Raw genomic sequence first — 26,550 nt, forward strand, 5'->3', positions numbered from 1 at the left:
TGTGTCAAAATCAGCTCTTGTTAATTTATACTGGACTTTTGTGTTGTTTTCCATGTGAAGTCGACCAAGGCAGACTAATTGTGAACATTTCCCCAGGTTAGTAGCATGCACCTGGTAGCAATTTACAGAACAGGCTGTGTCCTATTTCATCTATAGGAAAAGTCCCCTGTGTTCCAATGAGTTAAAGCTCTAAATTAACTAAGAGGAAAATGATTCATAGAGGAAAAGATTGAGCATTTTTTTTCAGCTAGCAGAACTGAAATAATTAATGTGATTTAGGCTGGGTTTTAAGTGCTGAATCTGAAAATATTTTGCAAAATACTTGAAGGGTTACTGGTCTGAAAACTAGTGTGATTTGCTGGTCTGCACTGTGCAGTTCTCCTTAAGTGCCTTGGAATCAGTCAGATCTTGCAGGTCTGGGTTGACATCTGCACTGCCATTGTGTGATTTAGTCCTACTGATGCTTGTTCAAAAGTGTCATTAGTTCTTGCCAACAAACCTGAATTGTTCATATTGTTCAGTAAATTTAATATACTTTTGTGTCTCTGCATGATGGTTAATTATGATAAGAAACATCAGTCTTAATTTAGTGCCAGCTAGTGTGTTACAGATTTGATCCGCAGCCTCCAGTCAGAAAGATTCCTTTCTCTGAATTGATATGTTTTTGAGTTAGACCTGCATGCTTCACTGCCAAAACTCGAAAGTATTGCCAGCACAAGAATAGGAAAATTATTTAAAAATCATGTGGTACAGTTCTTTTAAATCAGCCTAACAGTTTGAGGCAATCTGATTTGCCCTACAAGTTTTCAAGATGGTAGGAATGGTCATGCTATCAGGTTTATTTCCTCAGTCAGAAGGATAGAAACCTATTTCTATGTAAAATCAAAATGGAAATAACCTGTCTCCAGGAGCTGGGGATTCTAGAAGGATGTGAGGTAGTGATGCTACTTGCACTAAAAATGAGAGAGATAAGGAGAAAAATCTTTCTGGACTTTGGGTCCTGCTTGGAGCAGTCCTGAATGCTGGAAGAAAGGTAATTCCTTTGTGCTTCCAGGTGCAGATGGGGCAGGTTGCATTGTGTTAAATAATGCAAAGCCAGCATGGACCAGGGTTTTGGACAGTCATTGCTGCTTTGCTGAGTGTTTGACAATGCCTCAGAGGCTGGAAATGCTGTTTTCTCCTGTTGTTCTGCCCTTTCACGTGCAGTCCCATAGAGGTGGGCTTATGTGCAGCTCAGTGATCAGCTCTGGTCTGATTTTCAAAGAATTTCTGGCCCTTCTGGATGCCCCAGAAGAATATGAGGCTAAAAGATTCACAGGGGCAAGAAGACCTCTCTCACAGTTTGGAATCATCTCTGCACATCTTGGGCTGTGCTGGCAGTGATGTCCCACATGGGAAGTGCATCTGATGGATTTGCACCACTGCATCACCTTCTCCAGACACCCTCTTTAGGCAGAAACAACCATTTCAGCTAAGCCAAATGTCTTAGGGTGACTTGATGGTCTGCTATCCTCCATTTTTCCCAAATTTATTTCCTCCCACATTTGTCTCCAACCAGGACACCCAGAAATCCAGCCAGCCCAGCAGCCTGTCTCCAAAAGTGGTCAATAGCAGAAGTGCAGAAGAAAGCAGGAAAGTGAAGTAAGGAAACTGTGATACTTCCCCAGAATGTTTCCAACCCTCTGGACTGGACAGTATTTCACCCAGAGGGAAATTTTTTGTGTTTAGTAGCCACAGATGGATTTTATTCCATTTTGTAGACCTGTGCAACCAGTCCTGCTGTGCCATGGTGAGGAGATGCAGAACTGCTCACTGACCCATCTCAGAGCTGCTCTGGGTGACAGGAGCTGATTCACTCCCTGCTCGTTGGGTTTCTACCTCAGTTTGTTCCTGCAGCAGGTTTCACTGCAGATACACAGAAATATGAATTTGTATGAATAAACACACCAATATATGTAATTATGACCTCCACTTGTGTGCATGTTGCCATCACTTCATGGTATTTGGCACTTGAGCTGATTGGATGAACATTTTCTCTCTGGTACAGTTGTACTGATCTTCAAACAACATCAGCCTTTGCTTTTCATGAGCAGTGTAAGATTTGAGTGCATCCTGATGGAAAGCCAACATCATTCATCATGTTTGGCTCGTGCTAGCGTGACTGATGAGGCTTTGGAGATATCTTCAAATGGTTAAAGGGTTGCTGGTTTATTAGCTAAGACTGCACAAAAAACCACTTCCTTAAGAAGAATTGGTCCCCTTTATGTGTTTTTACCCAGTGCTATTTCCTACCAAGAATTTATTCTTTAACTGCCTGGCTAAACTTTCTTCCAAAGGATCCATCAAGCTCTTATTTCTGCTAGGATATTTATTAGCTCAGTTTCTGTCCCCATCTGAAGGAGGATAAATTTTGTCTCTACATAAATACACATGTGGATTCTGAGATGTTGTTTAAACAGAGTGTTTCTGAGTGTTTTATTCCATCTGCAAGCTCCTGGGGGGTTCTATAAAGCCCTTAAGAATTTTTCTATGTGAAAGGTCCAGGCATCAACTCCTGTCTGAGAAACTGGCAGGTCAGTCCATGGTGTAAGGCTGCAGAGCACATCTGTCCCCCCAAATCTGTTTGGCAAGGTTATCAGAATACAGAAGATAGAACAGTGCGTAGAAATATCCTGACCTGTTAAAGAGCTGCTTACCATATGATTTCCCCAAAACATATTTATGTGAATATGCATGAATATATATGTATATTTTATGTACAGGCAAACATACATAGTATTTAGAATAATAGCAGTGTAGTTATTTCAGCAAAAACTATGCCTGCCACCAACACCCTTCACATATCCTCTTGTTGCAAAAATCTGAATTTTTATGAGCTTAGAGGTCTTTTCCAACCCAAAGAATTTTAGCATTCTGTGATGTGTAAATGTATGCAAGTAGTTCCTTTGCACTCTAATTTACAGCATTCTTTCTTCCAGCGATGCTTGGGGCACTGGGAGCAGGGGCAGGAGGGTTTCCCAGAGTTTTGCCTCCATTCAGGAGGTGCTCAGGACTCAGGACAGGGCAGATTTGGGAGGGAATGTACTAAGGCCTCAATAAATCTCCAGAGAATCTTTGGATATTATGCAGGCTGCATCAGCACCTTTGCATTCCCAGCTCAGCCCCAGCAGCACTTCCCCTGGAGCTCTGAACATCCCCTGCAAGTGAAAAATTCCTGTATGTGTCTCTGGGTGGCTGTGTCAGACCTAGCCAGTTAAATTTTCTGTTTTGCAACCCTGAAAATTTTGTTTTAATTTAGTTGCAATGTGTAAAGATTACCCTCAGAATCACGGAATGGGTTGAGACACCTTCCACTAGACCAAGCTGCTCAAAGCCCCATCCAGCCTGGCCCTGAGCATTTCAGGGCTGGGGCACCCACAGCTTCTCTGAGCATCCTGTTCAGTGCCTCACCACCCACCGAGTAAAGAATTTTTTCCTAACTTCTGATCTTGTCCTGGGTGAGAAATTACCTCTCTGCACAGTGAACTCCAGTTAATGGGGATAAAGTATAGTGCATTAATCTCTGTATTTACGAAAAAAGAGGCGTTGTTTTGGAGAATCTCGTAGGTTTTGTTTTCATTCTGTACATTCCTTAGCACATTTATAACCAGGAGACAAGCTCAAGTGTGTGGGGAATGTCAAATTCAAGATCACTTAAAGGCATCCAATATTTTGTACTTTCTGAAGAGTATAAACCACAATGTAAGAGGAGTTTAGAGTTTCACCCTTCAAATCCAGTGAGTGATGGCTCATGGAAGAGTGAATAAATTCAATTCATTGTGTCCTAGCCTTTAAGTCACAACCAGTGCAGTCCCACATCCCTGCCACACAGAGGGACAACAAGATCTTCTCAAGCTTATAAATATTATTTCATTTATCCATGTAACACTGTGTACAGATTCTGTAACACACTGTTGTCCTGAGTTTTGGGGTGAGCATCCACTTCTTTCAACCTCTTGGTTAAATTAACTACATATTAGCCTAAATTTGAAAAGAGAACAAGTGGTTTGCTAACATTTCAGTGGTGAAACCACTGTCTTTTAACTGCAGTCTGCTCTGAAAGTAGGATTCAGCTCTGTCCTATGTCCACCTCAGAGAGCAACTCCATTAAGCAATTTTCTGCATTTCAGAGATGGACTGTTTTCTATAAATTATGTAACTCTGTTGAGCATGTCTGTAAACTGGGTTTTGAGCTCTAAGTAGAGACAAGGACAATTAACTGCAAAAGGTAATTTCAAAACAGTACATTGGGTAAATTATAATGTTACTACAAAATTCTCTGTATTAAAGAAAACATTTTAATGCACCTTGTTTTATAAATTATACCAGCTGTGTTATGTATTGTAGTTAAATTCAATTACATAAAAATACGTAGAATCAAAAGCAGCTCAATGAGATACAGTTATAACCTTTCTAAGGGATGGTTCTGTTATAGAGACATTTTTTAGAAAATAAAAACAGAGAAGGGAAGGGAAGATAAGGACTTGCACATTTTATTTCACTCTGCCTGAGAAATGTTAGATATGTTTTACTGGATACAATACCAAAAGCAGAAATGGAAATAGAGAAATAGAGCCTCTGACCCCTAAAAGTAATAAGGTTGGATAGATTACCCCTCTGGCCTGTGTTTCCACAATAGAGTGGAGCAAAACGTTAAAAGTTCTTACAAGAGGAAATACTAAAATCCATTTTTATGCCAAAACTGTAACATCTCTAACCTTCACCAAGGGGCTGCTTGAGGTGCCTGAGATCAATAGCCACTGGCTGACTGATTGGAGTTCCCTTTGATAACTGCTGAAATACAGAGCAGGGATATCTCTGGGGGTGTGAAACAAAAAATACCCTTTGTACCACGGTTTCTGCTTCAGGATCTGAGGTGTCAGCCACAAACCACACGCCAAGGTCCTGGCCCAAACCCGGGCAGCAAGAGGCAGCAGTTTTGGAATGTTTCAGTGTGTTTTCTGTTGCCCCTTCTCAGAACAACCAGAAGGTCCGAACCTGAAGGCATATCTCCATCCTGCACCCATGCCGGGGTTCTGGTTGGGTCAGAAGTGTGATTCTGAATCTGGTGTCCTCATCCTCCCCTCCTGCTTGGGTGTCTAGCACAGGTCTGGGGGTGTGGATTCCTTGCAGAGGAAAGAAAACCGGGCTAAGTCAGAGCACTCCCAGTCCCTGGAGCCTTTCTGTGCATGGCACTGGACTACAGCTAGTCCCTAATCCTCAGTCAGCTGTCCTGCTGCACTGAAGAAGTAGCCTTAGGTGTAATTTTCCCCTCTGGTTGAGGGTATTTATACATGTAGGTGTCTCAGGTGTCAAACCCTCTCTTACTCAGCAAACACTGAAATACAGACTTAAGCCTAAGCCTCTACTTAAATGGATGAATTTGCGTTTAGAATTATACTGGTGGATATGTTTTAAGATTTAGAGGTGGTTACTTAAAAGTCTCAGTGAGGCTTTTGTTGGGTTTTCCAGAAGGATTATTACCACTGATACTAAATTAAAAGTGTTGAAACATCCTTTAAAATGTTGTCCTTAGGCCCTGGAAGCTGGCTCCTGCCCCTCACTGTAGAGCCATGAGGATGAAAGAACCTAGATGTCAGAAGGTTTTTGTAAGACCAGGACTCCTAAATCACCTGGGAACAGACACCTGAAATATTCAATCACCTGAACATTAGTAAGGGCTCATTATATTCCATAGCCTTTGAAAAACCCATTACTTGAATCTTCAGCTACAAGGAGACCTTTGCAATCTGGCTCTTTTGCTTTGTGACACTTCACAGAGCAATCTATAAATACCTTAAAACCTGGGGCTACTGCTAAGGATGCTCAAGTACCTCAGCTAATTTTAAAACTTTTACCCTTGTTAGTTTTCATGGCTGGGAGCTTGCATTGGGATAATTAAAAGCATAAGACAGGTTGTGAAAAAATCATCTGTGTGCCAAAACTCTTCCTAAGCATTACTTTTTAACAAATCTGCCCTGCTGTTTTTCAGGTAAAGGTGATGTGTTTGGTGATATCTTCTGGAAGGAAACCAGCCTGGCCCACGCATGTGCCAACGTTCGGGCTCTGACCTACTGCGATTTGCATATAATTAAGCGAGAAGCCTTGCTGAAAGTGCTGGACTTTTACACTGCTTTTGCCAACTCCTTCTCAAGGAACCTCACGCTCACCTGCAATCTGAGGAAGAGGGTAAGCCCCTTATTTTCCCCTTCCTCTCACCAGGTGCTTGCAGTGTTTAACAACCCCCCCATTTCCTCCTGATGTTTTCAGGTCATGGCAGATTGAGTGGCCTTTCGATAAATGCTCTTGTCACTGCTGGTAATGATGGCTCAATGAAAGTTACCTGTAGATTTGCAGCTCTGGGGAGCAGTCCTAGAAGGATGACATATGGATTGCATTTATTTTCCTTTTTTTCATAGCTGCTGGTTCTCGTTTTGTTGGTTTTTTTCCACCCCGTCGCATAAATGTATAAAGTTATATTTTATAGAATCCAGATTTTGGATTTCTCAAAGTTGAAGTCTCTAAGATAGAGTTCAGAGGACAATCTGATAGATCTCCATGTTATAGACCAAGTAAGAGAAATTTATTGATGTTAAGTAAATAACATACACTCGTCAAAGGTACTGTATTAATACCTGCTTCTCACAGTTGCATAGTCTAGAATTTTAATATGGCAAATTTAATAAAGCTGGGTAGTGATTTTACATTCACAGCTCACTTCTTAAACCCTCCTGCTCATTTTATAATCAATCAGCAATGCTCACTATCCATTAGTCCTTTCAAAGAACACTCCATCTAAAAATTAATTAGCTGTAAAGATGTATCTTGAAAACAGGTTAAGGGATCCTTTAATTCACATTGTGGCTGCAAAATTTCATCTTTATGATTTTTTTTTTACGATTGATGAAGGTTATATAAATTTCATTTGCATAGAGAAATCTCATAACAATGATTTATAGATTGCTGAGCATTAGCTGTGATCCTCTAGCTTCTGAAACACGTTTTTCTGCAGCTGTACCTTGGGCATCTCACCTGATAATGTACCAAGGCTACCTCAGTATTTCACAAGACCATTTCAGCCTCTGCAGTAAGAGGACTTCTGCACAACTACAATTTTATTATCTTGAGTCTAGTTTCTCTCTAGCCACTGGAGCTGCTTTCAGGGGAGGTTTCAATTCCTGTGCATCACTTGTGCTCATTAACGCCCCAAGTATGCCACAAAATACCCGTGGCAAGAAGCAGATGCAATGGGATTACAGTGCCCCTCTGTCTGTGCTGGAGCCTGAAAGAGCTGAGTTATAATCAGGTTTGGTTCCAGCCTGTCAGCTTACCTCTGACTCAAGGTTGTTAGCTCCACTTCAGACCTGAAGGAGGGCTCTGGGGCTTGGAAGCTGGTTCATGATTTCTAGCTTATCACTTCTCTGTTGATAAGAAGTGCTCCAAGCCTTGACTTCAGCATTCCCCCCCTTGCCATCTCACCAGCTACAGCCCTGCAATGACAACTCTGCTCAGGCATTGCTGATGGTGATTTCATGGGACAAGATAATGCCACATGTATTGTACCAAAATGTATTCTTTCCTTCTTAAAACTGTGAGCCTGTCACTCCAGCTGCCTTCCTGAGAAAAACATGGACATGTCTATTTCTGACAGGGCAGTGTGCTGGAGTTCAGCTCTGCAGTCCAGGGCTGTGTATGGGGAGTATTCTCCTGGCTGAGTTGTCACAGAATTTCTTCTCATTTTCTCTCTTTCTTAGAATTTCTTCCTCATTTTTTTAAGGAAAATTGTTTCCCTGCAGGGTCCTGGCATGGGGAATCACACAGGTGGAAAAACTCATGGAATTTCAGTTGCCAGTATACCTGCTGTTTAACTCGGTGTCAGGTACATGGACTTTGACTTGAGGACAGTGACTCCCATAAGGAACAGCATTCCTAAAGAAATGTTGAATTTCGCAGGAGAAGAAATGTTGTTTATGGAAATGTGTGGGCAGTATGTGAGAGTGGATGAAAAGTAAAAGAAGGGTCATGTCAATGTGGAACATGCAGAGTGGAGTTCATTTCATTAAAAACTGGGTGATGATGTCCAGAGTAGTCACCAATCACCTCCATAGTCCATGAAGGATGGTTCCTCTGGGAGGAACCAGTTTGGGTTCTCAGTTTGGGATTGGAAAACCATCCCCTTTTGATTTCACAGAGTCCATGATCACTAACTTTTAAATACCTCACGTCCATCAGCTGAACTCCACCCCTCTCCTGCAGTTCCAGTCAATAACTGTTTTGGAAGCAGCCTGGCATTGCAGTCAGATGCGCTGAGCCAGAGCCTGCTCTGCAGAAATTCTGTGTTTTGTTCCTGGGCACAAAATAGTTCATGCTACATTCAACACCAGGGACACAATCCAAGTGCTGTTACATAAAGATATTCAGGGGATTGTTTCAAACCTCCTGTCTGTTGGAAGGATACGTGATTCCCTGTTGGGAATCACAGAAGCGTTCGGCAGTGAGTTCACCCCTGAGGAAAATCAGTGCCATCCAGGACGGTTCCATCAGGTGAACAGAAAGCAATTGTTCAGGCACTGAGGCTGAGCTGACAGCTGCACTGTGCTGCAGCAGCTTGTGCTGGAGTCATGTAGCCTAAATGGAAAGAAAATCATTGTCTCCTTTAATTGATTTCTATAGAAATATATACTTAGCACTTTTTCTATATAGTCATCACTCATAAGGTTTGACATTTAATTATGACTTAAATAAACTCCTTGGGGGTTTGTGCCTGAGAAAATGGCTGTTCTCACTGTCAAAAATACATTCTTGCTCCAGGTCTGCTCTTTGAAACACATATCCATGGATTTGGGTGCACACACCATGTGTTTGTGCTGCCCTGTCCCTCAGCCAGAACTTTGATGCAGTCCACAGACTGCAAAACATTTAGACGTTCAAAAGGCTAATAAATTAATAATAGTGCTGAGCACAAAAGGTTATTTCCACATGACAGGGAAGCTAAAGTCTTGTTGAAGTGGGAAAATAATGTTTTCTCACTCCCAAATAGCATTTAGAGCCTGGCATGTTGAATGACCTCCTTAAGGCATCTGCTCAGCAAAAGTATTGCAGCATATCATGTTTCGTGCTCTGATATCTTTACAGCATGTCTGACATCACTAATGCACACTCCAAGGCAGTACCAGGACTCCTTTAAACGTCTTTTTTTTTTTTTTTTTAAATCAGGGAAAATAATTATTCTGAAAAGATATTCTTTAAAATCACAATGAGATTACATAGCTGCCTCTGAGGATTGAGTAATAAAGCAGGGTTTGGGATGAGTCTTCAAAGAGTTAATTACTGCCTTCTGATGCTGGAGGAGAATATTAATAATATCTAATTCATTAAGTGCCTCTCAAGATTTCACACAGCTGGAGGGGGCCCTCTCTGTAAGTTTGAGCCATGGAGTTTGGCCTGAGGAGGGAAGTCATGACTGATTTTTAGGAGGCTCTGTGGCATCCAAACATCAAAGGGAAGTGAGCACCCAGGGTGGAAATCTTGGGGCAAAAGGAACAAAAGAAGTCAGGGGGTCTGCAAATGTTTGCAAAGTTTCATTAGTAAATTACTCACTTGGCATGGGCACTTCTATGAGTTAATCCCTGCTCTCCTTGTGAAAGCACACAGCAGTGGGTTTTGGATAAAGGAGTGGGGTGAAAGGGAGCAGAGAAAGAGAGAGATGAATGAAAGCAAACAAACAAGCAAAGAAGGGTGAGAAAGAGAGACACCAGTCCTGGCTCCAGTTGTTCCAGCTGGGGTGTCCTGGGTTGTGGGGTGCACAAAAGTCCAGGCTTTGTGGGGGTGCCTGTTTGTAGATTGGTTTTCCCATCCTGGAGATAAGTTTCTCATTTTCAATGCAAATTAGTTATCATGCACAGTCAGTTCTTCCAGACCTTCCTGGCATTGGGTTGGAAGGCTTTGAGGGTCTTGGGTGGTCTTGATCCCCTTCTACTGTCCACGCCCACGTCTCATTCCTGCACTTGTGCTGTGCTGTGTTTTTATTTCCAGGAGCCAGAATAAGGATGTTTGTCCTGGAAAAGTGCTGCCCTACCTACCTCCATATGGCCCTGGCTCCAGCCACATTCTGGGGTTTTTTTTTCCCTTTTCTCATCATTGCTTCCATTTGCTAATGTGCCACCTCTGCTGAACTGAGCCCAGCACAGCCTGTGCAAACCAGATGAAACCTTGTCCCTCCTGAAATCACAGCTAAAATTCTCCTGTGCTTCCATACAGCAAAGATTTCAGCCACAGCTTTTAAGGCACGCAGTCACATCCTGCTGCTTTCTACCGTGGCCAGAATGGGCTGTGTTAAAGGAATGAGTCAGGAGCAGCCGGGGAAGAGGACAATTGTTCCTGTCCGACCCTTGGTTTGCTCCTGGAAGGTGTGCTGAGAGTGAGCCAAGGAGATGTGAGGAGAGATGAGTGCCTTTAAGGCAATGAAATCCCTTTTGGGGAGGTTCAGGTTTTTTACCTGTGATGCTCTTAAAGCCAGGGACAGCACTGTGAGCGACTGATGTTATCTAATACCTCCAGCACACGGAATCTCTGGGGCTTTTTAGCGGGTGAGGCCATCAGACTGTGTTAACACACATGTCCTATTTTCCTTTTTTCCTTCAGATTAGAATAATTTCTTTTTAAATTGCCTTCCTCTTCTTGCTTGAGGTTTTAATGCATCTCACATGGTTTCTTGACTGAATCACTCATCAGTTCTGTGTCATGTGGTTTTTAGAAAAGCATTTTCTTAAGTTGAATTCTGCATTCACGTGTCCTAAAAGTGAAGGTTGTCCCAAGGTTCATTCACCATCCCTATTTTCATTTTCCAGACCCTCCCAGTGGTGTGCTGTATTAGTGACAGTCCTGATGCAGAATGCCAGAGGCAGAGAGCATTGCTCAGCTATCAGCTCTTGCCCCTGAAGGTCACTTGTGTTCTGGTGACCCGAGGACTTTCACACATTTTGAGCTCTGAACTGAGCTGCTCACAATTGCAGGAGCTTAGTTCAGAGCTGTTAGCACTGCACCAGCTGGTGCTTACACACAATCCCCACCAGTGCTGGAGAGTGACTTACATGGAAAGGGGTCAGAGCATCGCCCTTGTCTCAGGCCTTTTCTCTCCCTCTCCGGTTTTAAATTGTCTGGGTTTTTTTTTTTTTTCTTTTATATGAACATGTTGTGCCAGAAAATTAACTACAGGGATAGTTTAGTGACTGTTTAGTGTGATTACCAAACAAGTAAGTTACACCCTCAAAAGTCAATTTGGTTTTGTTTTGTTCACACCTTAGGAGACTTTGCAGCTGCCATTATGCTTCAAAAGACTTTCACCTTGGAGAATTCTTGAAGATTTTTATTGTTTAGCTTTATTACATTCACCTCTCTCTCCAAATATGTTAATACTCAGTTGCAGTATTTCCTAAAGGACTGTTCCACTGATTTACATCTAACACCACCTATGATGGTGTCTACAGTTGCCTGTCAGATGAGCTTGGGTGAGAAGAGCCCACTCCAAGCCTTCAAATAAAGTGTTCAAATTGTTGATTGGTGGTCCTGGGCTGGAAATTTCTGGAGAAATTCAGGGATCTGAGCAATCCAAACCCATGTGAGGAATTTATCAGTACAGATAATGCAGCAATTCCTTGTGTATTTGTAGCTATGTGGTTACAGACATCCCAGCAAAGGCCATCCTCCTCCTTCTGCCACTGAGAGCCCCACAGATCCTTCCGAGTGAAAATTACAGATCTGAGGTGAGAGTTTTTACTGCAGCCTTTCCTTCCCATCTCCTGCTCCCCTGAGCAATTCCTTGCGTCTTTGCCCATCTTCAGGGGCATGGGGATTTGAATTTAAGGCATTCAAAGCAAGGAAGTGAGTCCTTGGAGGGCTGTGTGTGACTTTCCTAGGTAGAAGAGTAGCATAAAAATTGAAAGGATGAACTGCAGCAGCTTCAAGTTCAGCCCCTGCCAGGCAGGGTGGGACAGCTGGAGCAGAGTGAGTGCTGCAGGAGCTGCTGTGGGTTTGCTCTCTCACTTCTGGAGCTGTGACAGAGCTGGACTCTTTTCCCTGAGCCTCACTCCTTTTCCTCTCCTCTCTGCCACTTCGTCATCTCCTGTACACTCATCTCTTCTTCAGGTCATCTCTTCTGGGTGCTCTTCAGGTCATGCTGGCCGTGGGAAGTGAGGTGCAGTGAATGCCCTCCCTGCAGGAGCAGAGGGAGCACAGAGGTTTTCTCTTGCTTGGCTGCACTCGTGGCTGGGTGCAGAACTTGGTGCTAAGTGTCAAACTCTTGAAGGCATCCAGGGCAGCAAAGCTGGTGAAAGGGCTGGAAGGAGGGTGGGGAGCAGCTGAGCACTTTGGGCTTGTCTAGTGTGGAGAAAAGGAGGCTGAGGGGTGACCTCATTTCCCCCTGCAGCTGCTTGAGGAGGGGAAGGGCAGAGAGAGAACTGCTGGTCTCTCCCTGGGGTGCAGTGGCAGGATGTGTGGGGATGGTTCAGAGCTGCTCCAGGGATGGTTTACTGGAAATTAAGAAGCATTTATTTGCTGAGAGGATGGACAAACACTGGAATGGGCTTCCTAGAAAGATGGTTGATACCCTGAGCCTGTCAGTGTTTAAGAGGCATTTGGCTCTAAAGATCATGCTGTAACTTTTGATCAGCCCTGAAGTGGTCAGGCAATTGATCTAGATGATGGTTGTAGATTCTCCTCTCCTCTCCTCTCCTCTCCTCTCCTCTCCTCTCTTCCATTACTCACCTAAAGCCCAGGGCACTGAATATCCCGTGGCTTCTTTGGGAGGTTGGGGGTGCTGTGGCTTCACAGCACAGTCTGGATTAGCATATTTTGCCTTCAGACTGCAGGCAGATGCAGAGATCAGCCAGTGCACTATCATCTTCAGCGGTGTTTCAGAGCCACATAAATCCCCCAGGGTACCAGCAGGCCAATATTCTATTCTGGATATAATCTCTGAGTTAAATACCCTCTTCAGACATCCTGAGCATGCTTCTGTAGGAGCAAGAGACAAATCACCAGCTCTGTTAAAAGCAGGACTGAACCCAATTCTGATAATCCTTTGGCGTTACAGAGGTAGACTTATTATTTTCCTGTACGTGGAACTTCCCTGTCTAAATCTAAATCAAAAGGTCATTTTATGTTGTTTTTCTGCGGGTCTTTATTGAGCAATTCAAGGCAATTTAGCATACTTCTCATTCAAGGATGTTGGAACAGGATTGTCTGACTGCAGAAAGAAGAATCCTGTGTGCAGGTGTGATGCTTTCTGCAGGCAGCTGATGCTAAATGCACTCAGCTGATGGACCCCAGTGAAGTGTGAGCATCCCTCCTCAGGCAGGCAGTGCAGTCTGGGTGATTTGTTTGTGTGTGCAGAGGTCATTAAACAGGAATGTCAGGGATGGGCAGCGACCATAGGGAGACAAAAATGTGACTGGCTGTGTTAGGGTGAAGATCCAGATTGATCATTATTTGCTATTGTGCTTTCTGTGAATTAATACTATGTTCTTGTTTAGAAAGCTCTCATAATTAAGATATTCTCCTTGGCTGACACAGAAAGCATTCTGCAGGCTGTCTGCTAATATCAGTTCAAGGCAGCATTGCTTGCACAGGACATGACTGGTAATAAAAAAATAAATCAAAGGTTTGCTATTTTTAATCCTGTAAATATTAAAAAATAAACATTTTGTGTTTACCTCCCCTCATCAATTAAAATGGATGTTTTTAATCTCTTCCCACTGCAAAGGAAGGGGAGGGAATGTGCTTGGTGCAATGGGAAGGAACATTGCCATTTCATTTTTGATTTCCAGTTAAGGAAGTTTTTACCAGCAGGCAGGATTCACACAGACAGTGGGGACAGAGGTGTGTTGTGTTACCTCACACCCCTCCAAGCAATTATTCCAGAGCGATGGATTTCTTCTTACAGGGGCTGCTGAGTCTAATTGCTGTGTGGATCTATGATTTTTTTTTCAACCTGATAACTTCAAGAAAACGAGGAGATGTTAAAAACCTGAGATGATTTATTCTGTCATTGCTTCCTGGAGCTGAACACCAGACATTTTAGCAACAGCACAGTATGACTTGAAGGTATAAAATGAGCTTCTACCACAGACTTCTCATTCTCTAAACCTTATTTCTGCCAGACTGGGAATGCTGGTAGAAATGCACCCAAAGTCATGCTGGGGAAAGAGAACCTCTGCCTGTTCATTGGGATCATATCAGTGGATCCCCATGGGCTTCACAAGGCACAGGCAGAGCTTTAGCATTCATCCAAGTGGGAATTGTCTGGCTCTGCCCAAAATGGGATCCATTTTGACCCATCAGTAAAAAATTCACAGCAGTTTTGCAGTGGAGACAGCACTGATTTTATTTATTAGGTTTTTGCCTTGGCTTGAACAAAAAGGCTCCTCAAATAAATAAATAAATAAATAGATAAATATCTTCTCAAATGCTAAATAAAACTCCCTGTGTGAGGCATTTCTTTTCTGTGCAAGTATAAATCCATTAATCTATTATTTTTCAGCTCACACTTCACAAATGCAATAATACCCAAACGTGCTGGTTCAGCATACAATAATCATTGCAGTCCTGCAAATCCCAGATTTACCTTGCTTTCAGTGGTAGTTTGGGGCTGCTTTCTACAGTGCATGTAGGAAAGTATTAAACTGTAAACAAAGTGCAAGAGGAACTTTGTGGGAAGGTTTGCATAAATCCCACTGGTTTTAGTTAAAAATAAAACCCAGCCTGTCACTTCCAACTTGATGATGGCTGATTGACTGTGCCTTTTTTAATTGTCTGCCAGTGGCTGTGATTAGCAAGCTGGCTCAGTTTAGGTCCCATGCAAAGAAACTCTGGAGGAACAAATTCAGGAGATGCTTAAATATATTCCAGAGGTGGGCACAGCTGTCAGGAGGGACAGGGACATTCTGGGAAGCACCTGAAGTAATCTGAGTCCCCTATTATTGCACTTCTGAGCAACTTACTGAAAGCTAAAAATATTCTGTGCATTTAGGAAGGAATATATATTATTAATTTGTTTTTCCCCCATATTTTTATTTCTCAGAGCTTACAGTGCTAGCTCTTAATTTGTTTCCCTTCCTGAAGATAGCAAAACCATAATATAGGTTTTAGTTGTAGGTTACTGTTAAGAAAAGGAGCACAGTGTGAGCAGTTATAAAAGCCTCTGATTCTCTTAACTCCTTAATTAAACTGTCAGTGATCTTTTGAACTGTCAGTGATTGTGAACTTTGGGACCTCCCCTCTGACTTCTGGGTGAATATCAGATTCTTTATTAGTACTTCACAAAGCTGTCTCAGCTGCCAAAAAGGTTCTGTATACTGTTTCCTATATTAAATTTCCATCAGTCACTGTACTGCAGAGCAGGGGGACTTTACCTCTCCGTGCTCTCTGAGTACATATCCCTTTGGAAGCAGTCCATTGTCCTCTTTTTTTATTATGAACAGCACTCATGTTACCTCAGGAACAGGCTCTGGCTTCTTCTGAGAGCCTAAAGCACTTCACACTCCCTTAAAAATGTGAAAATGGGGACCTAAGCAACCAGAAGATGACAGCAGCAAAGAGCAGCCATTTCTAATCAGGATATTTCTGACTGATCAGATGAAATGAAGCCTTTTTATTATGATTAAATTTGCTTTTCCATTCATGCTCACTGCTTCCCTCTCAGTGCACAGACATCCACTTTTCCTTATCCATGTCCCTGACCTTAACAGAGCATCCTGTCATCTCCATAATTAATTTCTGTGTGTATTTTCACCAATTCTGCCTTCCTTGGCTCCATGCTGCTGTGGTGAATTTCCATCTCCATGGTTTGTCTGAGGTAAATCCATTTTAAATGGGACAGTTGTTGGTCAGAGCAGCTCAGTTATCAATGTCCATCCTTCTCCCAGGCTGTACTGGCCATCCTGCCATGGAAGGCCACACTAGAAATGTAAATGGATGAAGTGAATCAAGCATGTTTTTCACGTGTGGATAATTGTCCCTGTTCCCATTTAGTGAAGGACTCAGCCAACAACCTCAAGATGTTCTACAAAAGTACATGAATAATAATTTACAAACTCAGTGCTGCCATGCATTAATGTCCCAAACAGATGCCTGGCTGAGCCTGATGAGCCATCAGCTGTAACTTAAAACATTTGTTCGAAATTTTGTAGTACGTGTCCCATGAAAAGCTTCCTGCCAGACCAGTTGGGCTCAAATTCAGTCCAACATGTCAGGCAGCTGCTAATGGGGATGCTCAGGAATCTGCCAGGACAGAGACTGGGCTTGTAAAACCCCCACAGCCTTCTTTAGCCTGGCTGGCCTTCTTGAGGGCAAGATGCTCTGGCCCCATGGATCAGCCCTGCCCCGTGGTGGAACGCAGAATTACAGCATCACTGAATAGTTTGGGTCAGTTTGGCTTTAAAGACCATTTCCACACCCCCTGCCATGGGCAGGGACACTTCAGCAGCTTGGTCTGAGCCCCATCCACTGAGACCTTGAACACCTACAGGGATGGAACATCCACAGCTTCTCTGGGCAACCATGTGCAAATCCTCCTCACAGGGAAGATTACTTCCTTAAATTGAATCTAAACCTGCCCTCTGGCAGTATAAAGCCACTTCCCCTTGTCCTATTACTGCATGCCCTCATCAAAAGTCCTTCTCCAGCTCTCTTGCAGCCCCTTTGGATGCTGGAAGGGGCTCTCAGGTCTGTCTGCTTGGAACCTTGTCCAGGCTGAACAAGCCCAGCTCTCTCTGCCTGCCATCACAGGTGAGCTGCTCCAGCCCTCTGAGCACCTTCATGGTCTTAACACCCAACACAGCTGCACATTTGTCCCCCAACAATGCCAGGTGAGTGGCAAACCCCACTGAGGAGAGTCAGCCTCCTGGACAAGGCTTTCCTGGGAGAGGGTGACTGAAGAACTGCTGCCTTGTGTGGGAGGCTTGGGGTTAGCTGGATTTTTCGGATATCAGGAAAAAAATCAAAGAGAAAAACAGGAAGATGCTTTAGCCAAAGTTTCTGAGCTCAGAAGAAGCTCTGGGAGGCAAGCACAGCATCTGAGATGGAAAATAACAGAGGCAGAGATCTGTACTTTTGTGTAGTGTCTTTTTACACCCCTGCAGCAGTGTTTATCCTGCACCAGCTGGTGTTTCATTAATTGTGTGCGCACAGGGAGTGGTAGAAAGTAATACAAACTGTGTGTAAACAGGGTGAAGCATGGCCAAAAATAAGGAAATACAGAATCGTCAATATTATTGATTGCAAAGACCTGTTATTTGTGCAGGTACAGGGTTTTCTTTTAGCCCCAGACAGGAAGAGGAGATTGACTCCAGTTTTACATGAGGTAATTTCTGATCACTTTTAAAGCCAGGTTTTCCAGAGCATACAGTACTGAGGATTACAAACGAATTTGTTTAGGTCTGGAGCAATGAGATAAGTGGAGGCTGCAGAACCAGCAGGCTCAGCTCCCATGGAGCATCCTGTGTCAGTGCCTGAGTACCTGGATGGGAACAAAAACTCTGCTGGTGAGCTTTACAGAGATCCACAGCTGGCAAAGAGGAGATGGCTGCCATACAGATAGCAGGGAAGATCACCAAGAAGCTCATGAGAAAAATGGAAGGAGCTTTCCCTGAGAGTAGATGAAGTGTGGAGACCCAATGGAATACACCCAGAAGCAGGAAATGGTCAGATTGTTAAAACCCTTCACAGCACAGCCTCAGCTCACTGCCATGAAAGCCCAGGGATTGATTTAATGTAGTGTGCAAGTGGGAAGGAGATGGCTCTTCACCACGCCATCTGTTCCTGCCATCCCCATAACCCCACCAGCTCACTCTCCTGTGCTGCCTCTTCCTCCTGTGGGTGCCCTTCAGAAATAAATGCAAGGCTCTGCGGTGTCACTGCTTGCCAAGTGCCTCGGTGACATCTCCTGAGCTGGGAGAATATGCAGTGCTCCCAGGGGACAGGGAGAGCGCTTCATCCTCTGGGTGTGTGTCACAGAGGCAGCCCCGTGGTGCTGTCCATGAATGGCTCTGCCACAATTGTCACCAGCAGCTCCATCTCTGCACAAGTGGCTTCAGGGAACAGCACTCTGAATTTTCACATGGCTGATGCTGTGTTTCCATGCTGTGGTAGAGAGCTCACTGGCTGGTGGGTAGCTCTCCTCCTGGCTTTCCCAGTTGTGGGTGATTTCCCTTGACTCTGCACCAGAAAGGAAGAGCTCTTCTCTGGTGCACATTCAAGTATGAGGAAACATTAGCAAAATCTTTGAAATGGCATCTTTGCTCTCTAAAAATTAATTTAATTTGGTCCTGCCATAAATAGAAGGTTTCTGCTCCACTGACAATTACAGATGCCTCTAAAAAACTGGCTTCAATCTCCTGAGCTAAAGCACCCTCAGTGGCAGAGCTATGCCAGCCACTTAAGGCCAAAGGGAGAAGTTTGAGGGGAAAGTAGCACATCCTTTTCATGGTATATTCTTGACAGCATACTCCTTAATGTTTGCATGCTTGTGTCTTGGGTTGGTTTTTTTTTTTTTTTCTCCCCAAGTGGTTCCTCCCCACTGAAGCAGTGACTGTCATCATATTAAAGGCAATTTCAGCATGTTCCAACAGGCAGCACTCCTTAATCACACACTGCCAGCTAAGAGCTCCCAACTGGGAAAAGCTTTGCTCTTGCTGGGTGAGATGTTTCACTTGAAGAATCCCTGGGATACTTTTTAAGGTTATTTCACCAAGCTTTCTGTAGTTAAATTAAGTAGATATTAAAAGTTTAAATAACCTTTTGGTCTTCTTTTCCTGTCAAATTTGGATTTCCCAGTGGTTTAACTGAGTTATTTCACATCTGTTGCGCAGTGGGCTGACCCTGTCTTTCAGAGGTGTTAATCCTTTCCAAGTCTTGATTTCAAATTTAAAGAATTGCCAGGTCACCCTGCCAGTGGATTTTGTGCTGTGTCTCCGAGTTGAGAAGCAGAGATGTTGCTGAATTGCCCCAGCTCATTCTCCCTGGCAGCATTCCTGTGACTTCATTTGCAGGGCATCCCATGGGTAAGGTGGGCACTGGGATAGGATCAGTGGTCATTTGAACTTAGGTTTCATCCAAAGGATCTGTAGAAAGGGAGTGAGCGCTGGCAGAAGTGTCCTGAGATTGTTTTAGACAGCTCAGTCTTCTCTGATATGGCAATAGGCTGTATAGGAAAAGAAATAATTGAGGTAATTTTGGCATGATTGGCTGGCTGAGAGCAGAACCATGGTGCAGTGTGAGCTTTGGGCTTGAAAACAGAGAGAGAGGAGAGCAGTTCTGAGTGCAGCCTGATCGGAGAATCACAGAATCCTGTGATGGGTCAGGCTGGAAGGGACCTCAGTGGATCATCTGGTCCCACCTCCCTGCTCCAGTAGGGCCATCCCAGAGCACAGGGCACAAGATTGTGTCCAGATGGTTCTGGAATATCTCCAGTGAGAGAGACCCCACACCCTCTCTGGGCAACCTATTCCAGTGCTGAGTCACTGCAGAGGAAAGAAGTTTTCCCTCATGTTCAGGTGGAACTCCTGTGTATCAGTTTCTGCACATTTTCTCCTGCTTGGCACCACTAAGAGCCTGGCTTCATCCTCCTGGATCCTGCCTTTCTGCCGGGGGACACTGCTGTGGGACAAAAGGAGTCCTGGTGCCCTTTCCACCTGGTGTGACACAGGCAGGCCCTCACTTTTAGCCCCAAAAGGTCGGGTCCTTGACTGGAATCTAGAAGCAAATGGGAAAGAAACAAATGACTGCCCATCCACCAGTGTAAATCTGCTCTGGTCAGGAATACTGGAATGTTTTTCAGGTAGCTTGGGTCTGGTGTCTGTGACTAAATTGGTCTCTGTTACTTGCCCTGGTTGAGGTGAGGGATATCTGACAGTGACTGAGCAGCATGTTTTACCTCCCTGTTTTGTAATACAAGCTGGTGTCTTGTCTCTTCTAGGTACAGAGGCTGTCCCTTGTCCCTTCCATTTGTGTTTTTTAAATTATTTCTTCGTTTCTGACTTAGCAGTTCCAAACAAAACTGATGTTGTTCCACATTGAGTGGCAATGGAAGTGCATTGTTCTAATTGAAGCTCCTGCTGTAAAAGCTTTTCAATAAATTAACAAAACCTTGAGAGTGATGAAGTCAACAGAGTAGCTGGTGGCACATTCCATATAAAACCAAGGTTTCTGAAAACCAGGTGGAATGTCCTCAATGTCAGAAGCAAGGCTGATAGCAACGGGTGTTATTTTTTATTGGGCCAGTGGATGTAGCTGGAAAAAAAATCAAAAATCTTTCAGTTGCAAAATGCTTTTTCAGGTCTGAAGACTTCAGATTAAATTTCAGGCACTTTATAGTCTGGTACAGTAATATTTAAGTTAAAAAAGAAAGCCATAATGATTCCAATTAATTTAAATTTCCACTTAAAGCAGACAGCAGAGAGTAGTATATTTGGGGAGCAATTTGCAGTTCTTTTGCTGATGTATTACTTTGTAAATGGAGAGACTCTCTTAGGCATTTAGTGAGACCATTTAGTCTTCAGGCAAAAAGCAATAAGAGGCAAAAATGCAGAGAAGAAAACACAAATTCTGCAAATCCTCTGTGCCCGTGTTCCGTGTGGCTTTGTGCTGGGGATGTGCTGGAACACTGCACAAACAGGGCTGGCCAGAAGCCAAACATGAGGATTTTGATACTTTTCATTGGAATAAAAGCACAACCTTTGTCACTAAATAAACAGAAATAGTTCTGCCTCCCTCCTCACCCCTCCTCCAACAAAAACCTAAGCAGCAGGAAGTTGTGCTGGTCTGGATTTAATTTCAGCAATTAACTGCAATTAAAGGTGAGCCCTTTCAATTATTTCAAATCCAGAACTCTACACACCAGACAGGACAGTGGTGAAAAAAAAAGGTTGTTATTATACGAATATGGGGGTTTTTTCACTTCTAAAAGATATATTTGTATGTTTAATCTTTTTGCAGTATGGATTTTCCTACTTTAGGGGCTTTAGGTTGGAAATCTTGGTTCCATCCCCCCAGCTTATCCACTGAACAGCTCAGTGACCCTGGGCCAGTGCTGCATGACCTCTCTGTGCCCTGTGCTGGCCTCTGGCACAAACGGCAGCTGCGTAAATCCAACTTCCTCCAATACAGGGAAAGGGGAGTGCTGGATTACTGCTGCATATTATTATTGATGATTGATTTCCTGCTTCAAGTTAAATCAGGCTGAAGAGCAACTTGTAAAGTCTTTTGGCACTTTTCCCCTGTTTCTGCAGCGTGCCCCGAGCTCAAACCACCCTGCTGTCATCTGGAGGCTTTGAACTGTGTTTCCCTCTCCCTGCCCAGGAGCGTGGCCCCCTCAGGAGATCCTGGGAGAGCTGAAGGCAGTTTTCTTCTTTTAATCATCTCTGGTAAAATGCAGAGACAGTGACTAATCTGCAGCACAGATGAGTGTGGATCAATTGGCAGTGCTGCTGACTGACATTTCATTAGGCCAGTGCCAATAGCAGATATCGATCCAGCGGCCAATCAATATAAGTTTGCAAGGACCCAGCCTGCCTGATGGAGTTGGGAGCTGTCCTGTGGAAGAGGAAACTGTCTGGCAGTGAGCACAGAACCCCTCAGCTGGGCTGGGAGGCAGTGGGGAAGCTCCCTCTGGCTCTCAAGCCCTGGGGTACCTGATGGTGATGTGCTGGTGGTGACAACGTGGCCGTAGTGCGCCACGTGGTGCCACGTGTCACCATCTCCTTACATCAGTGGGGCTCTCTGAAAGTCTCTGGTTGGGGTGGGTGGAGGCTGTCTTTGCTGGGATTCGCTTCTACATGCAGTGAAAGATCTTGGGTCTAATGGGCTTGGGTTTCTAGCCAGATGCAGGGCTCCTCCTATCCCCTCTGTAAGTACCTCAGCTTCCCTTCTTGCAGGAGAAAGAAACGTCTGCAAAATGAAAAAAAAAATCCTGTCAAGAGAAATCTGCTTTTCCCTCTGCCTCAATGCCAGACAAAGAAATAAGAGAAATATCTCCCTTGCCCTTTGCTCTCTAATAACTGTGTCCACAAGGAAGAAAAGAGAAATGGGAAGGAAAGATGAATATGTGATACTCTCCATCAAGAGCACATCTGCAAGTAGTTTACTCACCCACCAAATGAACAGTCCAGATTAGACTTGTTTACATGGGAGGGTTGTTAGGGGGTGAAGGAAGGCGTGAGTTTAAATCCCAAAGTGGATGAACCTAACCAGTGAGAGGGAGCAGAGGTCCCCACAAGACACTGCTCAGTAATAGTTACACTGCAGCAGTCATACTCAGATTGTTCTCTGCTCAATTTCCCCATGTTTAACCAACTCTGTGTGATATACAGAAAACAGATTAGACTCTGATTTAATGCATTACTTCAGCTTTCTGATCCAGTTTTGTCTTTTTATTGAGTTCAGTGTGGGATTTAGGGTCCTGAAAAGGATTTAGAAGGCTAAAACTGGGCTTCTTTGCTCCCAGTTGTGACAGGAGCCCAAGAGGAGCTGTGACTGTGGTCACAGTCCTTCTGAGGCCACACAGATCAATACTTCACTCTGCAACAAGGAGTTTAGACTGACCCTAAACAAGGCCAAGCAGCAACAGACCCTGGTTGAAACCCATCTAAAATTCATAAACAAAGTAGCCTTTCTGGTTTATTGATTGAAGTGATTTTGTATGTGGAAGGAGCATTTTGCTCACTTGGATAGTATTGCAGAAATCATTCTGAATCTGTCTGCTCTACAGCATGCTAAAGCATCTGCTCTTTGGTTACAGCAAAGAAAACAGAAAATGGTGAGTGAGAAAGCAGCAAAAATAAGTGATCAATTCCAATTCCAGAGTCTCATTTAAAAACAGTGGCAAAGCTCCCTACTTCCAAAGGTGCCCAGTGCCCTTCTTCAGCATCCTTTTCAGGCAAACAAACAGAGCCCGGCAGACATCAGACAACAACTGAACCTGCAGCCACGGGAAGTCCATGAGTTGTTTTCCCCTGGGATATGAAAAGATGGAGGCATCTCTGGGCAGGAGGTGCTCAGGCCTGAGTGACTGAAAAAGCAGAAGAGGAAACCAAGCTGCTCTCAGATAACGCTCTTGTAGTTGGTGGAAAATGGTATAATTTTCCAAGGGAGGAGAAGGTTTTGGCATTTCTTTTGGAAATCTGACTCCATAGCTCAGCCCACAGTTGGCTGAATGTGTACTCACACCATTTAAAGAACCCATCAGGCCAGGTGAGTGATCTGACCGATCCTTCCTTGCAGAGTAGGTGTCAGTAGGTGTTAGTACCTTTAATCAGTCTGAGATTGATGTCTCAGGAGATGAGGACAGGACATCATGGAGCACTGTACTTCCATTGTGCACTGCCCTGAACATCTTAGGGCAGCAGTGCCCTGAGCCCTTGATCGTGAGCTGAAACCCTGAGGACACCTGTGTGCATTTTTTCTGTGACTGTTTTTTTTAAAATAACTGCCTCAGTTTTGGCAACAGGCCAGCACAGTGACCTCTCTCTGCTGTCAGCCATGGGTCTTAATCTCTCCGTTGTAAATAGTTAGCAGTGACAGAGGGATTTCCAGTTAATTGGGGAAATGAGGGCAGTGTTATTATCCTCTGTTACACTGGGGGAGATGGAGACATGAAGAAGCAGAGTGATTTGTACAGGACTTCCCCCTTGGCTGAAGGTCAGGCCAGCAGGATAATCCATCTCTGTGAATCCCAGCCTGGTGCTCTGTGTGTTTGGACACGATGCTCTGGGGATGTGACAAATGGGACTTGGATCTCTGCCCATTTCTCTCCTCTTTCTTCTTCCATCCAGACATGTTTTAAATGACACCAGGATGACTTCAGGTCCATACCAAGTATGAAGTGGATGGGTCAAACTCTCAACCACTTTCTTCTTAATGCTTTTTCACAAATGCAGATCAGCCTAATTGGCTGCCAGCATGCACAGATGTCTCTCTGCAAGAGTTCTCAGGTGCTGTGAGAATTGATTGCGAACATGAAATGGAACCAGATTAAAATTTGACCTACAGTAATCAATTTCTAAACAGTAGGACAAGCAGTAAGGAGATGATGGAATTTCTGGACTTTGGAAATCAGTTATTGTCTGTTGTTGTGCTCTTCTGAAGGGTCTCTCCCTCATTACATGTCCTGATTTTTCTTTTGATGAGCAACTTGGAGGACAATGATCTTTATTAAGTCATCATAAAAGAATGAACCTCTCCCTTGCACATGAAATGCCCCTAAATATCCCTTAAAAGGGCTTTTTCAGCATCATGGAAATAATTCTCATTTCCTTGAAGTGACATCACTTTGTTGCTTGGGTTGGAAATCTTCACATCTTTTGCAGGTCAATTCTATAGGTGCTTAGGAAGAATGGATGTGAATACAGTTTGTCCAAAGCAAAATTAAAATGTGCTTGGTAGGAAGCTTTTGCTGTAGCATGTTACTGTGTCTGTGAAGTCAGGATCAATGGAAATTTGCAGAAAGGCTATTATTTACTGTTTCTTTCCAGCAGCTGGAAGACTAACCTGCAGAAATCTTCTTTTCCTCCAAAATCCAGCATGAAAGACTGTTTAGTGAGACATCCCTATCCTGGAGATTAACTAATTGCTCAGCAGTCAGTCATTTTCACTGCACAGCCAAGGACAGTGATTCCTTTCTCACACGCAGATGGAGCAGTGGTTTAACACAAAACAGTTCCTGGGACAGGAGGATTAAGGGGAATTTACTGGAGAGCAATTAAAAGAGTTGTTGGAGCAGTTTGTTTTTGAGGCTGAATTTCACATCAAAGTGGAGCTATCTGAGGAGTGTACAGAGCAGAAGAACAATAAAGCCATCATTTCAAACCATCTACTCTGCATCCTTGGAGTGCAGATTAATAAAGTGAGCTAAGAGTTTATGGAGATTTGCAGGAGTGAATTAGGGGAAGCAGCCTAAAGGCTTGTGTGGGGTCATTTCCTATTAATCCATTTCTATCTAGTCTTTCATAGTTTGACTTTTTAAATTTGCATTTTAATTAATGTAAACAAAAAAAAAAAGAAGAAAGATTTTTTAATATAATGGAAGTTTTCTGGGTTTTAAAAAAAGGTAATATCTGAAAAATAAGATTTAAAACCATTTCAGCATCAGGTATTAGTAATGTCTTGGGAGCTTTCTGAAAAAGAAAATCTGAAAAATAAGATTTAAAAGCATTTTAGCATGAAGTATTAATAGTGAACCTTGTTCTTTGGGACCTGCCTAGATTTTAAAAACACATTCATTTTGGAGCAAGCCTTTTCACCAAGGGTTGTACATTAGGAATTGGGTTTGACTGGCCTAGTTTTCAGAATATCAGAAAAGAGGATCCCAGATATGCCCTGTTTTGACAGCTGAAGGCTCCTAGAGGGGACCAATCCTCAAGGACTGAGGGGTGAAGCATCCCAGACCCCCCTGAGCCCATCAGAGCAAAGGCCTGGGAAGGGTTTGCTGGGTTTGGCAGTGCTTGGTGCCAGAGGTGGGAGTGATCCGAGCAGGATCTGTCCTGCAGCACCTGGAGGGGGATGAGCTCTGCAGTGTAAAGGGAGGGCATGCAGAACAGACACATCTCAGGTGGTCTCCAGTTTCCCAGGGGCTGTGGGAAGGGCATCTCCATTCCCCTGCTGGAAGGTTTTCCTGGGAAGTGTAGTGAGAATTGGGGGAAGGGATGGCATTCCTTTCTCTGCTGGTGCTTCATCCAGTTGCTCCATCTGATTTCCCACAAGCTCTCACTGAGAGCCACACGTTTGGCAGGGTCTCCTGGGCAGTCGTGGCTTGTCCTCCCTCTGCAGCTTTTGGAAGAATAAAGTTTGTCTGTAAGGACTGGCTGGGCCCTGAGGCTGTGGGGAGTTCATCCCAGCCAGGAGCTGGCAATCCCCCACCACGCTGGGGTGGAAATAAAAACAGCACCAGATGAAGGGTGCACAACACACACACACACAGAGAATAACTACAGGAAGCTTTTTTATACACTCTGCACCAAACCCTGACATTTGCACTGCCAGAGGTGGGGATTTGAATCCTCCCTCCCCACCATCCATGGAGGGTGTCTGCACAGAGGCGACAGGCACGGAGCTCCCTGTGCAGACACCAGGGACGAGCGGGCAGCTCAGGGTACAGCTTGTCTGACCTGCTTTAACATCCAGCTGCAGGTGAAATGACTCACACCTTCCAAGTGCCTTTGTCTTCCTCCCTCTGCTGTGCAGGGCTCCTGGAGGGTGAGTTCAGATGCAGACAGAGGCTTTGTAGTGAGCCCTCTTCCGAGTGTCTGTCCTCTGGAAATTGGGTGTACTTTATGGGGCAGGAAATGTATTTATGTGTTATGTATTTTCAGGAGCAGGAAATAGCACACACGTCTGCGCTGGGGTATCCTGCGTCTAAATCCTGGATCTGACATAAATCTGCCTTCCACATTAGCATGAGGAAAATGGAAATTACTTTTGTACAGTGCACTCCAAGATGTGAAAATTAATAGTATTTTTTGC

General features: G+C 44.0%; 1 protein-coding gene across 1 annotated transcript in view; it reads left to right on the top strand.

Annotated features, from left to right (window-relative positions):
- The window catches only part of KCNH5 (potassium voltage-gated channel subfamily H member 5), a 148,759-nt gene that overhangs the window by 115,314 nt on the left and 6,895 nt on the right, over positions 1 to 26,550 (top strand). The window contains exon 10 of the mRNA XM_041398230.1: positions 6,032 to 6,228. Coding sequence (XP_041254164.1) covers positions 6,032 to 6,228 — 197 coding nt within the window. The remainder of the gene's footprint in view (positions 1 to 6,031; positions 6,229 to 26,550) is intronic.

This window comes from Onychostruthus taczanowskii, unplaced genomic scaffold (assembly GCF_017590055.1).
Source record: "Onychostruthus taczanowskii isolate IOZ18803 unplaced genomic scaffold, ASM1759005v1 scaffold1, whole genome shotgun sequence".
Lineage (NCBI taxonomy): Eukaryota > Metazoa > Chordata > Aves > Passeriformes > Passeridae > Onychostruthus > Onychostruthus taczanowskii.